The 18,286-nt window shown below is 36.2% G+C and overlaps 1 protein-coding gene across 1 annotated transcript in view; it reads right to left on the bottom strand.

The window, feature by feature from the left end:
* Nucleotides 1-18,286, bottom strand: part of LOC128662825 (cathepsin E-A) — a 192,172-nt gene that overhangs the window by 10,169 nt on the left and 163,717 nt on the right. Inside the window, exon 9 of the mRNA XM_053716806.1 lies at nt 10,558-11,270. Coding sequence (XP_053572781.1) covers nt 11,097-11,270 — 174 coding nt within the window. The 3' untranslated portion in view covers nt 10,558-11,096. Of the gene's footprint in view, nt 11,271-18,286 lie in introns of the transcript that reaches the window.

The raw sequence follows: 18,286 nt of genomic DNA on the forward strand, positions 1-18,286 counted from the left end.
TAATGACAAATTACCTAAATGCCAACTTCCAAAATGGAGGATGGAACTACAAACCTGGCAGAAACTCATCAATGGATTGTTTAAAAGGACTCTTGGACATGCGCACAAACATTCCTTGACAAAGCATACCTGCGAAACGTACGTCGGAACTGAACTGTTCTATATTGAGTTTTATCACGTCTCTACACTAGCCAGGACACCTGGGGGCTTAGCGCTACTGTCTTGCTACTAAAGAGGTTTTGGTTTCGGCGGTCACACTCCTGCTGATCCATTTACCTCTTTGCAAGTTTGGCGATTTGAAGCATTTATTACAGCATATCTGCTTTTGTACCCTTACATTGTGGTGTTATCAAGGCTTATGTGACGCTTTTATATATTTTAAAATAAATTTGTATCCAAGTTTTGCCTAGTGTACTGTTTTCCCATCAGTATAAAGTGGGAGTGCGCATATCCTTGAGCTTAGTGGAAAGCTCCAACAAATGTGAGTAGTCATTTGTTACAAAACAACTACTTCCTCAAAGTGCCATTACAGATTCACACTATGTTGCAATTTTCTGTTTCCTTTTTTATGGGATCTCACTGAGGAATGCTAACAAGCTGAAAAACTCATCCAGAGGACACAGACATATCCTTTATTCATAACTTTATTTGGTTTTCCTTTTATGATTTTTGTTATCACATTTATTTCACACATTTTTTTTTTCTTTGTGATATTTGGTATATTTATTGTAATTTAATCCAAAAGAGCAGTAATTTAGTATGTTTTGCCATTTTCTGTGAGATCTTCTCTGGCTAATGTAAGTTGCATTAAATTCTGAAATAAAAATTTAACCCAAACCTGTTGCCAGTTGAATACACATAGGTTATCTGAAAAACACAATGAAATTGAAGACAGTTGTCTCAAATAAAATGAGTTCTCTTCAAAGAAACCTTTGATCACTGCCTGGAAATGTGTAATAAGATTTCCTATTAGATCACCTTCACCCCTGTAGTCAGAGAGACCAGAAGTCTGCAGTTTAAGATACATTTACAGGATGGCCAGGAAATGGAAATGTCTATCATCTAAGTGTTAATTATTCCATACTGAGTTAAATAAATAAAACCCTAGACTCCTCATCTGAGTTAAAGGTTAACATATCCATAATTGGCAGATATATTCAAAATATACTCAGGATTAGGTGAATGTACCAATATGTATATGGATCTGGAATATGTGTCTAGCGCCGAACATACCTTTAATATGAAGGGAAATTAATATATAACTGTATACTGTATTTACAATGTATAACATCTTCTTTGTTTTTCAGACATCTAATATACAAATGAGGCTCTAAATATGACTGGTATATACTGATATATAAATCACCTAGATTACAAGTTTTGCGCTATAGAGGATATGAAACGAATGCAACTAAAGTTGCGTTATTTCACCCTCCATAGTGCTGCCATTAAGAGTTTTAGAAAAGCCGCCTTGTGCGTGCGATATGGTGATGATGTGGGAGACCAGAGGTTTAGGGGTTAATAACTTGATTGAGTGGCGGCGATGTCGGGGAGCGGCAGAATAGGGGTTAATATCTTTATTATAGTGTGGGCGATGTTGGGGTGCAGGGGAATAGGGGTTAATAGCTTTAGTATAGTGGTGACGATGTCGGGGAACGGCGGAATAGGGGTTAATAAATGTTATTAGAGGTTAATACATTTTATTAGTGACGGCGATGTCAGGAGCAGCATATTAGGGGTTAATAACTTTAAAATAGTGTTTGCGAAGTGGGAGGGCCTCGGTTTAGGGGTTAATAGGTAGTTTATGGGTGTTAGTATACTTTGTAACAGTTTAGTTATGAGTTTTGTGTAACAGTTTTGTTGTGTAAAACTCATAACTACTGGTCTCAAATAATGGATTGTGTCGCTATAGGGTGTAACGCAAGCTTTTTAGCCTCACCGCAAAACCTTTAATTTGCAACGCTATGGAAATCCCATGCAAAAACGTAATTTTTTCGAGTGCGGGTCTGACATTGCGTTACAGGCTAAAAGGCTTCCGGTTCAGCTATACCGACATGACTCGTAATGGCTGTGTTTCTGTTTTAACGCTGAAATGGCCATTTTTTTCAGCGTTAAAACACAAACGCAAAACTCGAAATCTAGCTATTAGTAATTTGTGCTGGGAATTATATTATATGTTTTTATGCACTCAGCATTGGAGATGTACTAGATATGAAATGATATGATTCAGAATCATATAATAGTATAACTAATTATCAGCTGAAATACAAATAAAGTCAAATATAATACCCCTTATCTCCTATTAGAAATATGTATTTTAAATACATTTTCTTTAAATGATATAAGTAGAATTGTATGGAAGCATACATCAGATATACATAATTACATTATTTTCCCTGTAGCTGGAAAATGGCACTACACTCCAGTTGCCTGTTGTTCACTCCGGTGTCCAATTGCAGTCAAAGGTATTCACTTGGGAAATTGAATAATCGGTGGATTAGCCAATGAAAGCTAAGGGTGCAATCAGAGATTTTTCCATTGGGTGATTTAGGAGTCGGTCACAGACAAAAAGACTATGCAAAGAAGGGTAGAGACACAAAAACACACTTTGGTTTGGGGCCTGACTTGGAATAACTCTCTGTCGGAAAGAGAGAAATACCTCTGTGTTTGTGATACCCTGTTTGCAAAAATACCTTCATGTATGACTTTGGAAAACTCTGATTGAAAAAGCTGAACTCTCATATTGGTTACTGGTAATGTATTAGGCCTTTGATGTTTTTATATTTATAATGTTTTAGAGCAAAGATATTCTTTATTGCTGTAGTTTAATTGAAGCTGGTATTTAAAGAGGTACTTTATAGTTGCATGTGCAGCAAATGAAAAAAACGGCGAGTCCCAAGATGCTAGAATCAAAATACAAACTTTATTATGGAGAGTAAAACACGTTAATAACAAGTGTAAAAAGATCTCAGCGTAGAAACGTCTTACGCGTTTTGGCAGTAGACTGCCTTAAAGGGCCACTAAACCCAAAATCTTTCTTTCATGATTCAGATAGAGAATATAAATTTAAACAACATTACAATTTACTTCCATAATTTATTTTGCTTCATTTTTTAAATATCCTTATTTGAAGAAAAAGCAATGCACATGGTGAGCCAATCACATGATGCTTCTATGTGCAGCAACCAATCAGCAGCTAGTGAGCATATCTAAATATGCTTTTAATCAAAGAATATCAAGAGAATAAAACAAATTAGATAATATAAGTAAATTAGAAAGATGTTTAAAATTGCATTCTCTTTCGAAATCATAAAAGAAAAAATGTGGCTGGAATGTCCCTTTAATCATAGACATGCTGTTAGGGGAATTCATTGGATATATATATATATATATATATATATACACACACATCTAAAAATCATGTTAATTGTGTTAATTACACACTGCTAAAACCTTAAAGACATATCACCCCTCCTAACCTGAATGATTGAACTACAAAAGCACACCTATGTACAAAACTTATTAATCCTACCTGGATCAATATTTAAAAGGGGAATAGCATAGGGGAGCACATTTAGATATCTTAAAGAGACAGTTTCTAAAATTAGAATTAAGTATATATGGGCTAAAAATGTATATCGTTTTACCTATTATAGCTACCATAATATATTAACCCAAGCTAATATGCCCCATTACAAGGGAAATCATGTGAACAGATGATGGCTCATATCAGTGTAAAAACCTTAAAACTGGCATCTAGACTCGTAATTAGAACATATATTGCCCATAAATATAGTATGAGTGAGCACATCCATATATATCACTTAAGTGCCAAACTTAAGTGATATATATAGTTTTAAATTGATGTATCAGCTCTTTGATGTTTTAGTTTGATACATTAGCCCTTGATGGATTAGCCACATTGTTCTTTTTAACCATTTGATGTATTAGCTATATATGTTTTTTAATATGCAATCCATTCTCTATTGATTTTATATTTTCTTTTATTGTGTAGTACAACCAATAAACTGTTGTTAAATTTATCTAATGACACCAACTTGTCACACATATTTTCCCTTTTAAAACTGTATTTTATACTGTACTCTTTGATACGTTTTTTATCTCATTTATTATTATATATCTGTTAATTACTACAGCCTTCATTGGCCTCTCCACTATATATCCTACTTCTACATTTGTATATCTTTGGATTCCACCTTAAGCTATCAACCCCTTTCTAGGGTTGTTATAGCGCTCCCTCAAAGCATTTTTCTTATCTGCCCACAGGCTATGCAATTGCCAAAATGGCATTTGTACTGCACCTTAACATTCAACCAACTGCTCGTGTGCACTGTTGGGGAGCGCAGCATGCTGGGAGATAAGACATTTCCATGAGTACATCCTCTCCTAGATACAAAATTACAACATGATGAGACTAATTCCTTCAGGCTGTCCTCAGCAGTGAGTATAGGGAGATGCTTTTAACTATGTCACATATTTGTTCAAACTGGGCACTATAAGTAGTTATGAACGTAGGTTTTTGAACAACATGCATAGTGTTACATCCATGGCCCTTCTGATCCAACAATATCAGATTTATAGTTGTAATCTAGTATTAAATAGACCAGTGTTTCATATATTAAATATACTAGTGCTAAGTCAAGTATTAGGCCTAGATTTGGAGTTCGGCGGTAAAAGGGCTGTTAACGCTCCGCGGGCTTTTTTCTGGCCGCACCATAAATTTAACTCTGGTATCGAGAGTTTAATCAAATGCTGCGTTAGGCTCCAAAAAAGGAGCGTAGAGCATTTTTACCGCAAATGCAACTCTCGATACCAGAGTTGCTTACGGACGCGGCCGGCCTCAAAAACGTGCTCGTGCACGATATCCCCATAGGAAACAATGGGGCTGTTTGAGCTGAAAAAAAACCTAACACCTGCAAAAAAGCAGCGTTCAGCTCCTAACGCAGCCCCATTGTTTCCTATGGGGAAACACTTCCTACGTCTGCACCTAACACCCTAACATGTACCCCGAGTCTAAACACCCCTAACCTTACACTTATTAACCCCTAATCTGCCGCCCCCGCTATCGCTGACCCCTGCATATTTTTTTTAACCCCTAATCTGCCGCTCCGTAAACCGCCGCAACCTACGTTATCCCTATGTACCCCTAATCTGCTGCCCTAACATCGCCGACCCCTATATTATATTTATTAACCCCTAATCTGCCCCCCTCAACGTCGCCGACACCTGCCTACACTTATTAACCCCTAATCTGCCGAGCGGACCTGAGCGCTACTATAATAAAGTTATTAACCCCTAATCCGCCTCACTAACCCTATCATAAATAGTATTAACCCCTAATCTGCCCTCCCTAACATCGCCAACACCTACCTTCAATTATTAACCCCTAATCTTCCGATCGGAGCTCACCGCTATTCTAATAAATGGATTAACCCCTAAAGCTAAGTCTAACCCTAACACTAACACCCCCCTAAGTTAAATATAATTTACATCTAACGAAATAATTTAACTCTTATTAAATAAATGATTCCTATTTAAAGCTAAATACTTACCTGTAAAATAAATCCTAATATAGCTACAATATAAATTATAATTATATTATAGCTATTTTAGGATTAATATTTATTTTACAGGCAACTTTGTAATTATTTTAACCAGGTACAATAGCTATTAAATAGTTAAGAACTATTTAATAGTTACCTAGTTAAAATAATAACAAATTTACCTGTAAAATAAATCCTAACCTAAGATATAATTAAACCTAACACTACCCTATCAATAAAATAATTAAATAAACTACCTACAATTACCTACAATTAACCTAACACTACACTATCAATAAATTAATTAAACACAATTCCTACAAATAAATACAATTAAATAAACTAGCTAAAGTACAAAAAATAAAAAAGAACTAAGTTACAGAAAATAAAAAAATATTTACAAACATAAGAAAAATATTACAACAATTTTAAACTAATTACACCTACTCTAAGCCCCCTAATAAAATAACAAAGCCCCCCAAAATAAAAAATTCCCTACCCTATTCTAAATTTAAAAAGTTACAAGCTCTTTTACCTTACCAGCCCTGAACAGGGCCCTTTGCGGGGCATGCCCCAAGAATTTCAGCTCTTTTGCCTGTAAAAAAAAACATACAATACCCCCCCCCCCAACATTACAACCCACCACCCACATACCCCTAATCTAACCCAAACCCCCCTTAAATAAACCTAACACTAATCCCCTGAAGATCTTCCTACCTTGTCTTCACCATCCAGGTATCACCGATCCGTCCTGGCTCCAAGATCTTCATCCAACCCAAGCGGGGGTTGGCGATCCATAATCCGGTGCTGAAGAGGTCCAGAAGAGGCTCCAAAGTCTTCCTCCTATCCGGCAAGAAGAGGACATCCGGACCGGCAAACATCTTCTCCAAGCGGCATCTTCGATCTTCTTCCATCCGGAGCGAAGCGGCAGGATCCTGAAGACCTCCAGCGCGGAACATCCATCCGGACCGACGACTGAACGACGAATGACTGTTCCTTTAAGGGACGTCATCCAAGATGGCGTCCCTCGAATTCCGATTGGCTGATAGGATTCTATCAGCCAATCGGAATTAAGGTAGGAATTTTCTGATTGGCTGATGGAATCAGCCAATCAGAATTAAGTTCAATCCGATTGGCTGATCCAATCAGCCAATCAGATTGAGCTCGCATTCTATTGGCTGTTCCGATCAGCCAATAGAATGCAAGCTCAATCTGATTGGCTGATTGGATCGGCCAATCGGATTGAACTAGATTCTGATTGGCTGATTCCATCAGCCAATCTGAAAATTCCTACCTTAATTCCGATTGGCTGATAGAATCCTATCAGCCAATCGGAATTCGAGGGACGCCATCTTGGATGACGTCCCTTAAAGGAACAGTCATTCGTCGTTCAGTCGTCGGTCCGGATGGAAGTTCCGCGCTGGAGGTCTTCAGGATCCTGCCGCTTCGCTCCGGATGGAAGAAGATCGAAGATGCCGCTTGGAGAAGATGTTTGCCGGTCCGGATGTCCTCTTCTTGCCGGATAGGAGGAAGACTTTGGAGCCTCTTCTGGACCTCTTCAGCACCGGATTATGGATCGCCAACCCCCGCTTGGGTTGGATGAAGATCTTGGAGCCAGGACGGATCGGTGATACCTGGATGGTGAAGACAAGGTAGGAAGATCTTTAGGGGATTAGTGTTAGGTTTATTTAAGGGGAGTTTGGGTTAGATTAGGGGTATGTGGGTGGTGGGTTGTAATGTTGGGGGGGGGGTATTGTATGTTTTTTTTTACAGGCAAAAGAGCTGAACTTCTTGGGGCATGCCCCGCAAAGGGCCCTGTTCAGGGCTGGTAAGGTAAAAGAGCTTGTAACTTTTTTAATTTAGAATAGGGTAGGGAATTTTTTATTTTGGGGGGCTTTGTTATTTTATTATGGGGCTTAGAGTAGGTGTAATTAGTTTAAAATTGTTGTAATATTTTTCTTATGTTTGTAAATATTTTTTTATTTTCTGTAACTTAGTTCTTTTTTATTTTTTGTACTTTAGCTAGTTTATTTAATTGTATTTATTTGTAGGAATTGTGTTTAATTAATTTATTGATAGTGTAGTGTTAGGTTAATTGTAGGTAATTGTAGGTAGTTTATTTAATTATTTTATTGATAGGGTAGTGTTAGGTTTAATTATATCTTAGGTTAGGATTTATTTTACAGGTAAATTTGTTATTATTTTAACTAGGTAACTATTAAATAGTTCTTAACTATTTAATAGCTATTGTACCTGGTTAAAATAATTACAAAGTTGCCTGTAAAATAAATATTAATCCTAAAATAGCTATAATATAATTATAATTTATATTGTAGCTATATTAGGATTTATTTTACAGGTAAGTATTTAGCTTTAAATAGGAATCATTTATTTAATAAGAGTTAATTTATTTCGTTAGATGTAAATTATATTTAACTTAGGGGGGTGTTAGTGTTAGGGTTAGACTTAGCTTTAGGGGTTAATACATTTATTAGAATAGCGGTGAGGTCCGCTCGGCAGATTAGGGGTTAATAATTGAAGTTAGGTGTCAGCGATGTTAGGGAGGGCAGATTAGGGGTTAATACTATTTATGATAGAGTTAGTGAGGTGGATTAGGGGTTAATAACTTTATTATAGTAGCGCTCAGGTCCGCTCGGCAGATTAGGGGTTAATAAGTGTAGGCAGGTGTCGGCGACGTTGTGGGGGGCAGATTAGGGGTTAATAAATATAATATAGGGGTCGGCGGTGTTAGGGGTAGCAGATTAGGGGTACATAGGGATAACGTAGGTGGCGGCGCTTTGCGGTCGGAAGATTAGGGGTTAATTATTTTAAGTAGCTGGCGGCGATGTTGTGGGGGGCAGGTTAGGGGTTAATAAATATAATACAGGGGTCGGCGGGGTTAGGGGCAGCAGATTAGGGGTACATAAATATAACGTAGGTGGCGGTCGGCAGATTAGGGGTTAAAAATTTTAATCGAGTGTCGGCGATGTGGGGGGCCTCGGTTTAGGGGTACATAGGTAGTTTATGGGTGTTAGTGTACTTTAGGGTACAGTAGTTAAGAGCTTTATGAACCGGCGTTAGCCAGAAAGCTCTTAACTCCTGCTATTTTCAGGCGGCTGGAATCTTGTCGTTAGAGCTCTAACGCTCACTTCAGAAACGACTCTAAATACCAGCGTTAGAAAGATCCCATTGAAAAGATAGGCTACGCAAATGGCGTAGGGGGATCTGCGGTATGGAAAAGTCGCGGCTGAAAAGTGAGCGTTAGACCCTTTCCTGACTGACTCTAAATACCAGCGGGCGGCCAAAACCAGCGTTAGGAGCCTCTAACGCTGGTTTTGACGGCTACCGCCGAACTCCAAATCTAGGCCTTATTGAGAAAATGGTTATGTATTAATATTCACAAATTCATTTTTATCTGCTGTGAAATAGCTTAGAAATTGCATCAACAATTGAGGCTAAATTAGATTTATTTGATACATGTTGAATTGATGTTGTGGTTACATTTATGGCTAATTATTTGAAGTATTATAAGACTATTTTGGGCCAAATAATTTAATTATATTTTTCTGGAAGTTCTATTAGATTTATTGAGATTTGGCAAGATTTGTGTTGAAATATTTGGTTATATTGTTAACTAAGCATTGTTAAGTTAGTAGTCCATATTTTATTATATATAAGTGTTGCTGGTTAAATACAAATTGTTCTTTTAAAATTCATGTGGGATATTTGTTAAGTGATTCATTTCGAGTTAAGGTTAATTTATAGAAATATTGTGTTCATACATGGGATAATAGACAATATCTATTGAATAGTAATTAATCTAAATATCTCTATAGCCTGCTTTATATTTTAATATTGTATTGATAAACTGATAGATATAACTGGTCATAGGTGATATTCAGCTACTACATAAATATAATCAAGGTGTATATAAAGATTAACTGATCAGAATTTAGGAATATTTTATATTGAGATTAAATATTAATTTGTAATAATAATATTATTGTCAAATTTATAGATATCTCAATAGTTATATTTTGGGGTTTAACATCTTACTGGAATGTATTGACAAAAAAAAAATTCTATTATATTAATTGTAGATATCGCTGACAATAATTTTATACTGCTATTAATTATTAATAGTCATAATTACAATACGTAACACGTTGGTGGCAACTGCTGCTGATAAATACACCAACATTACTGGAGGACACTCCTGAGATGTATCAACACTGAAGACAGGGAAAGGCCACCACAGAATGATTGACGTGTATGAAGGAACTGTTAGGATAAATTCCTCAACTTGACAGGTTCTCTCTAGAAAATATTGTAACTTACAGACTCATAAAACTGTCTCTAAGATACAATAGTTATTAGATGGACCAAGGTAGCCTGATGCTTGTGGTAAACACCAATGCAGCAATTTTATTGGAAAAGTGTTAGCATTCCTGATAAAATTTGACTTCAAACTCCATACTTGCTAATTTTGAAAAAAAGACCAAATGTCTCCTTTTTTGGGGTCCTTTTATTAAAGGGTCATTGTACACTAGATTTTTCTTTGCATAAATGTTTTGTACATGATCCATTTATATAGCCTATCTGGGAGTGTTTTTGTAAAAAATGTATAGTTTTACTTATTTTTTAAAAACATTGTACAGATTGTCAGTTTCCTAACCAAACCCCACAGTGCCAGATGTATATACAAATTTAGAGACTCCTGCAGGCTCCTGTTTACGTTATCTGTCTTTTCATATGCAGCGAAGGGGGGAATGTCTGCTCCTCTTGTTTTTCCAGCCCCTTTCACTGGGTGTCCCAGTCAGCCTCATCAACAGAGCTAAACTGTGAGCATCTAAGTACATTTTTAAAAGGTTTTATACTGGATTTTTAAATCGGTATCTGTGCATAAATTGGTGTATACTGTCCCTTTAAACAATTCTCTCAAATTACTAGAAATTATTAAATGATATGCTATACAGCCAAACCACACATTCAGTATGTTCAAAAATGTGATTTTACTATGTCAACCATAAAATAATGTATACACAAAGTACATGTTTACAAAAAAATAGCACACATGAATAATACACATTGAATAAAAATCTAAAAGCTTAATTAATAAAAAAAAGGGGAATTCCCAGGATATGTCCTTTAAGTGCCGGAACCAGTTCAATTGGTTATGTCAAAATAAACTTGGGGATTCCTAATTAAGACTTTAAAGTAAATTGGAAAGTTTCTTAAAAGTGCATGATCTTTCCGAATCATGAAAGTTTATTTTGACTTTAGTGTCCCTTAAAGGTGTGACTTACCCTGATTTATATTATGCGTTAGTCTTTCAACTGGTGTGACGATAAATGATGCGTATTAACAAAACATACAGAAAATTTTACATTTATTATATACAATACTTAGCAAAGCAAATGATGTGTTGTCACTTGCAATGCATATTGTTGTGGCTCCCCTATTTCATACAGTGATATTATCATCAAATGATGTAAACTTAGAGCCTATTTGTCTTTTTTTTACTCTAGCACTTCAATGTTTCTTCACGCGAGATTTTGCAAGTCCAACTCTGTCATATTCTCTGTCAAAGATACTGTAATATTTTGACATAAAAATATCTCCCAGAATCCAAAGTGGCCCAGACTTCGTGGAGATATCCATGGATTGAAAACCACTTAAACAAAACGAGGATTTTTTTGATTTCTCCTACAAGAGATAGAAAGGTTATTAACATGTCAGAAATTGAAAGAAATGTGTGTAATTTTTTTATTTTTTATTGAGGCTTACAGAATATAACAGGTTACACAGTACATGGGAGAGCAGTAAGAAATATGCATAGGTATTGTTCACTTGCATACTTGTACAAATAGAGTTATAACAAAATAAACAAAAAAAAAAAAAAAAAGGGCATATACTGTATGTTTTAAATTTCGTGAAACCTATCTTAAGGCCTTCCATATGATACAAGGGGGTCAATCTTGTACCCCAATAAACCTATAACAGAAAATAAAAAGCAAAGAAGGCATATGAAGGTCAGGGACCACTTTTGGGGCACGATCCGATATACACTTCCACCTGCGCCGCCCGTAGTTTCAGCTCGCACAACGAGCTATCTCATATATGGCGCCGGCAGTTGCTAAAGTGCCGTAAGTCTGACAAACTAGCGATGTCCAGAAATCTGCATAAGTACAAATTTCTGGAGTCGCCAGTGATTTACGGCACTTTAGAAACTGCCGCCGCATAAAAAAACTGACTAAAGTATAAAATATCCCGTAACTGTCTAACACGCCTCCCAAAAATAACCCGACACGTATACCCCCCTATCCGCAATCCCCCCTCTCACTCTTAACAATAAATGTATTAACCCCTAAACCGCCGCTCCCGGACCCCGCCGCCAGCTACATTAACTATATTACCCCCTAATATGATCCCCCTACACCGCCGCTACCTACATTAACTATATTACCCCCTAATATGATCCCCCTACACTGCCGCCACCTATTTTAACTATATTACCCCCTAATGTGAGCCCCCTACACTGCCGCCACCTATTTTAACTATATTACCCCCTAATGTGAGCCCCCTACCCCGTTGCCACCTATTTTAACTACATTACCCCCTAATCTAATCCCCCTACACCGCCGCCACCTACATTAATATGATTAACCCCTAATCTAATCCCCCTACACCGCAGCCACCTATATTAAAATGATTAACCCCTAATCAAATCCCCCTACACCGCCGCCACCTATATTAAATTTATTAACCCCTAATCTAATCCCCCTACACCGCCGCCACCTATAATAAATGTATTACCCCCTAAAATACTAAAGTATCCCTACACTGCATCGCCCCAAAGTAATCGGCTCTATTAACAGCCCTTAAAAGGGCCTTTTGCAGGGCATTGCCCCAAAGTAATCAGCTCTTTTACCTGTAATCTGACCTCCCTACACCGCTGCCACCTATATTAAATATATTAACCCCTAATCTAATCCCCCTACACTGCCGCCACCTATATTAAAATTATCAACCCCTAATCTGACCCCCCTACACCGCTGCCACCTATATTAAATATGTTAACCCTAATTATATTAGGATTAATATAGTTAATATAGTTATTATATTATATATATTAACTATATTAACCCTATCTAACCCTAACACCCCTAACTTAATTATTATTGCAATAAATCTAAATAATATTATTATTAACTAAAATATTCCTATTTAAAATTAAATACTTACCTATAAAATAAACCCTAAGATAACTACAATATAATTAATAATTACATTGTAGCTATTTTAGGGTTTATATTTATTTTACAGGTAACTTGGTAAATCCTATTAAATCCTAACCTAAGTTACAAATACACCTACACTATCAATAAATTAATTAAATAAACTACAATTATCTAAACTAAAATATAATTAAATACACTAAACTAAATTACAAAAATATCTGTTAAAATCTGACAGCGCTCAACCTTGTGTCTGTAGCTCCTAGTATTGTGGGTACCAGCGCCCCCAAAAAGGTGAATGTAGTGCTAAAAATAAATACACAGAGCGCCTCCTAAAAGGCTAAGACACTAGTAGTGACAAGATTATTTAAATAAAAAATATATTGAAATTCTATAGGGGTATATAAAATATTTTATAAGCTACTTATATCTAAAATATACAAACAAAATACAAAAGTGGATCCACTTAAAATTAACAATAAAAAATGCATATATCTATATAAAAACAATACAATTGTGGTTAAAAACCACAACAAAATACAATCTTAATCACAAAATAAATTACAATAAAACAGCTGTTAACTGATAAGCTGGTTGATGGTTGGATAAAAAATATATATAAAAACATCAATTTATTGAGTAGGTGTCCATAAATATGTAGGTCCCAAACTTTAAATTCTTTCCAGAGAGTGAATGTCCAATATGAAGATTCTATTTTAAACAGTTATCCTTATATATCCCTCGATAAACGGTGAAATGATGAAGTGTGTAAAAAAGAAAAACGTAGTGGTTTTCAAATCAATTTTCAAAAATTATTGTGAATATCCAAAAATTCCTGAAAAGATGATGTGATGAAGTGGGCGTGAATAATCAAAAATGTGTGTACACAAAAATGAAAAAAGAAAAAGGAAAAATGTGAAAAAATAATCCAAATGAATATTTAGGATGTGTTAAAGTGAATAACACACTTATAAAGTGACCCTTATGCGAATACAAGATGTGAAGAGATGCTCCTAAAAAGTTATTCCTGTGTGTAAACGATGAAAAAATACAGAAATGGATCCTATGTCTCAGGGATCAATTCATTCAAAGATATACCTGTAATAAAACAAATATAACATAGTGCAAAACTGCTATTCAAACTTAGTCAGTAATTGAAAAAATATGGTAAGCTTCTTTTCAATTACTGACTGCACTATGTTATATTTGTTTTATTACAGGTATATCTTTGAATGAATTGATCCCTGAGACATAGAATCCATTTCTGTATTTTGTCATCGTTTACACACAGGAATAACTTTTTAGGAGCATCTCTTCACATCTTGTATTCGCATAAGGGTCACTTTATAAGTGTGTTATTCACTTTAACACATCCTAAATATTCATTTGGATTATTTTCACATTTTTCCTTTTTCTTTTTTCATTTTTGTGTACACACATTTTTGATTATTCATGCCCACTTCATCACATCATCTTTTCAGGAATTTTTGGATATTCACAATAATTTTTGAAATTTGATTTGAAAACCACTATGTTTTTCTTTTTTACACACTTCATCATTTCACCGTTTATCGAGGGATATATAAGGATAATTGTTTTAAAATAGAATCTTCATATTGGACATTCACTCTCTGGAAAGAATTTAAAGTTTGGGACCTACATATTTATGGACACCTACTCAATAAATTGATGTTTTTATATATATTTTTTATCCAACCATCAACCAGCTTATCAGTTAACAGCTGTTTTATTGTAATTTATTTTGTGATTAAGATTGTATTTTGTTGTGGTTTTTAACCACAATTTTATTGTTTTTTTTATATAGATATATGCATATTTTATTGTTAATTTTAAGTTGATCCACTTTTGTATCTTGTTTGTATATTTTAGCTATAAGTAGCTTATAAAATATTTTATATACCCCTATAGAATTTCAATATATTTTTTATTTAAATAATCTTGTCACTACTAGTGTCTTAGCCTTTTAGGAGGCGCTCTGTGTATTTATTTTTAGCACTAAATTACAAAAAATAAAAAAAAGATTACAAGAATTTTAAGCTAATTACACCTAATCTAAGCCCCCTAATAAAATAACAAAGCTCCCCAAAATAAAAAAATGTCCCTACCCTAAACTAAATTACAAAAAGTAATCAGCTCTATTACCAGCCCTTAAAAGGGCCTTTTGTGGGGCATTGCCCCAAAGTAATCAGCTCTTTTACCTGTGGAAAAAAAGAACAAAACCCCCCCATTACAACCCACCACCTACACACCCCTACTCTAAAACCCACCCTATCCCCCCTTAAAAAACCTAAGTCTAACCCCCAAGTGGTCCTTACCTGTCCTGAAGACCGGCGGAGAAGGTCCTGTTCCAGGCGTAGAAGTCTTCTTCCAGGCGGCGACCTCTTCTTCTTCCAGGAACCAGCCGGTGCGGAGCAGAGGAGTTGAAGACCGATGGGGGTTAGACTTAGGTTTTTTAAGGGGGGATAGGGTGGGTTTTAGAGTAGGGGTGTGTGGGTGGTGGGTTGTAATGGGGGGGGTTTGTTCTTTTTTTCCACAGGTAAAAGAGCTGATTACTTTGGGGCAATGCCCCACAAAAGGCCCTTTTAAGGGCTAGTAATAGAGCTCATTACTTTTTGTAATTTAGTTTAGGGTAGGGACATTTTTTTATTTTGGGGGGCTTTGTTATTTTATTAGGGGGCTTAGATTAGGTGTAATTAACTTAAAATTCTTGTAATCTTTTTTATTTTTTGTAATTTAGTGTTTGTTTTTTGTAATTTAGTTTAGTGTATTTAATTATATTTTAGTTTAGATAATTGTAGTTTATTTAATTAATTTTTTGATAGTGTAGGTGTATTTGTAACTTAGGTTAGGATTTATTTTACAGGTAAATTGGTAATTATTTTAACTAGGTAGCTATTAAATAGTTATTAACTATTTAATAGCTATTGTACCTAGTTAAAATAAATACCAAGTTACCTGTAAAATAAATATAAACCTTATAATAGCTACAATGTAATTATTAATTATATTGTAGCTATCTTACGGCTAGATTTGGAGTTTTGTCGGTAACAACCCGAAAAGCTAACGCTGGCTTTTTTCTGGCCGCACCATAAAAATAACTCTGGTATTGAGAGTCCACATAAAGGCTGCGTTAGGCTCCAAAAAAGAAGCGTAGAGCATATTTAACGCAGCTTCAACTCTCGATACCAGAGTTGCTTACGGACGCGGCCAGCCTCAAAAACGTGCTCGTGCACGATTCCCCCATAGGAAACAATGGGGCTGTTTGAGCTGAAAAAAAACCTAACACCTGCAAAAAAGCCGCGTTCAGCTCCTAACGCAGCCCCATTGTTTGCTATGCGGAAACACTTCCTACGTCTGCACCTAACACTCTAACATGTGCCCCGAGTCTAAACACCCCTAACCTTACACTTATTAACCCCTAATCTGCCGCCCCTGCTATCGCTGACCCCTGCATATTATTATTAACCCCTAATCTGCCGCTCCGTAAACCGCCGCTACTTACATTATCCCTATGTACCCCTAATCTGCTGCCCTAACATCGCCGACCCCTATATTATATTTATTAACCCCTAATCTGCCCCCCACAACGTCGCCTCCACCTGCCTACACTTATTAACCCCTAATCTGTTGAGCGGACCTGAGCGCTACTATAATAAAGTTATTAACCCCTAATCCGCCTCACTAACCCTATAATAAACAGTATTAACCCCTAATCTGCCCTCCCTAACATCGTCGACACCTAACTTCAATTATTAACCCCTAATCTGCCGACTGGAGCTCACCGCTATTCTAATAAATGTATTAACCCCTAAAGCTATGTCTAACCCTAAAACTAACACTCCCCTAAATTAAATATAATTTACATCTAACGAAATTAATTATCTCTTATTAAATAAATTATTCCTATTTAAAGCTAAATACTTACCTGTAAAATAAATCCTAATATAGCTACAATATAAATTATAATTATACTATAGCTATTTTAGGATTAATATTTATTTTACAGGTAACTTTGTAATTATTTTAACCAGGTACAATAGCTATTAAATAGTTAAGAACTATTTAATAGTTACCTAGTTAAAATAATAACAAAATTACCTGTAAAATAAATCCTAACCTAAGTTACAATTAAACCTAACACTACACTATCATTAAATTAATTAAATAAAATATCTACAATTACCTACAATTAAACGTAACACTACACTATCAATACATTAATTAAATACAATATCTACAAATAACTACAATGAAATAAACTAACTAAAGTACAAAAAATAAAAAAGAACTAAGTTACAAAAAATAAAAAAATATTTACAAACATAAGAAAAATATTACAACAATTTTAAACTAATTACACCTACTCTAAGCCCCCTAATAAAATAACAAAGACCCCCAAAATAAAAAATGCCCTACCCTATTCTAAATTACTAAAGTTCAAAGCTCTTTTACCTTACCAGCCCTGAACAGGGCCCTTTGCGGGGCATGCCCCAAGAAGTTCAGCTCTTTTGCCTGTAAAAAAAAACATACAATACCCCCCCCAACATTACAACCCACCACCCACATACCCCTAATCTAACCCAAACCCCCCTTAAATAAACCTAACACTAAGCCCCTGAAGATCATCCTACCTTGTCTTCACCTCACCGGGTATCACACCGATCCGTCCTGGCTCCGATATCTTCATCCAACCCAAGCGGGGGCTAGACATCCACTGAAGAAGTCCAGAAGAGGGTCCAAAGTCTTCATCCTATCCGGGAAGAAGAGTAGATCCGGACCGGCAACCATCATCTTCCAAGCGGCATCTTCTATCTTCATGCGATGAGGACCGGCTCCATCCTGAAGACCTCCACCGCGGACCCATCTTCATCCGGCGACATCCAACTGAAGAATGACGGTTCCTTTAAGGGCCGTCATCTAAGATGGCGTCCCTCAAATTCCGATTGGCTGATAGGATTCTATCAGCCAATCGGAATTAAGGTAGGAATATTCTGATTGGCTGATGGAATCAGCCAATCAGAATCAAGATCAATCCAATTGGCTGATCCAATCAGCCAATCAGATTGAGCTCGCATTCTATTGGCTGATCGGAACAGCCAATAGAATGCGAGCTCAATCTGATTGGCTGATTGGATCAGCCAATCGGATTGAACTTGATTCTGATTGGCTGATTCCATCAGCCAATCAGAATATTCCTACCTTAATTCCGATTGGCTGATAGAATCCTATCAGCCAATCGGAATTCGAGGGACGCCATCTTGGATGACGTCCCTTAAAGGAACCGTCATTCTTCAGTTGGACGTCGCCGGATGAAGATGGGTCCGCGGTGGAGGTCTTCAGGATGGAGCCGGTCCTCATCGGATGAAGATAGAAGATGCTGCTTGGAAGATGATGGTTGCCGGTCCGGATCTACTCTTCTTCCCGGATAGGATGAAGACTTTGGACCCTCTTCTGGACTTCTTC

The sequence above is a fragment of the Bombina bombina genome, chromosome 6 (genome assembly GCF_027579735.1).
Source record: "Bombina bombina isolate aBomBom1 chromosome 6, aBomBom1.pri, whole genome shotgun sequence".
Taxonomy (NCBI): Eukaryota; Metazoa; Chordata; class Amphibia; order Anura; family Bombinatoridae; genus Bombina; species Bombina bombina.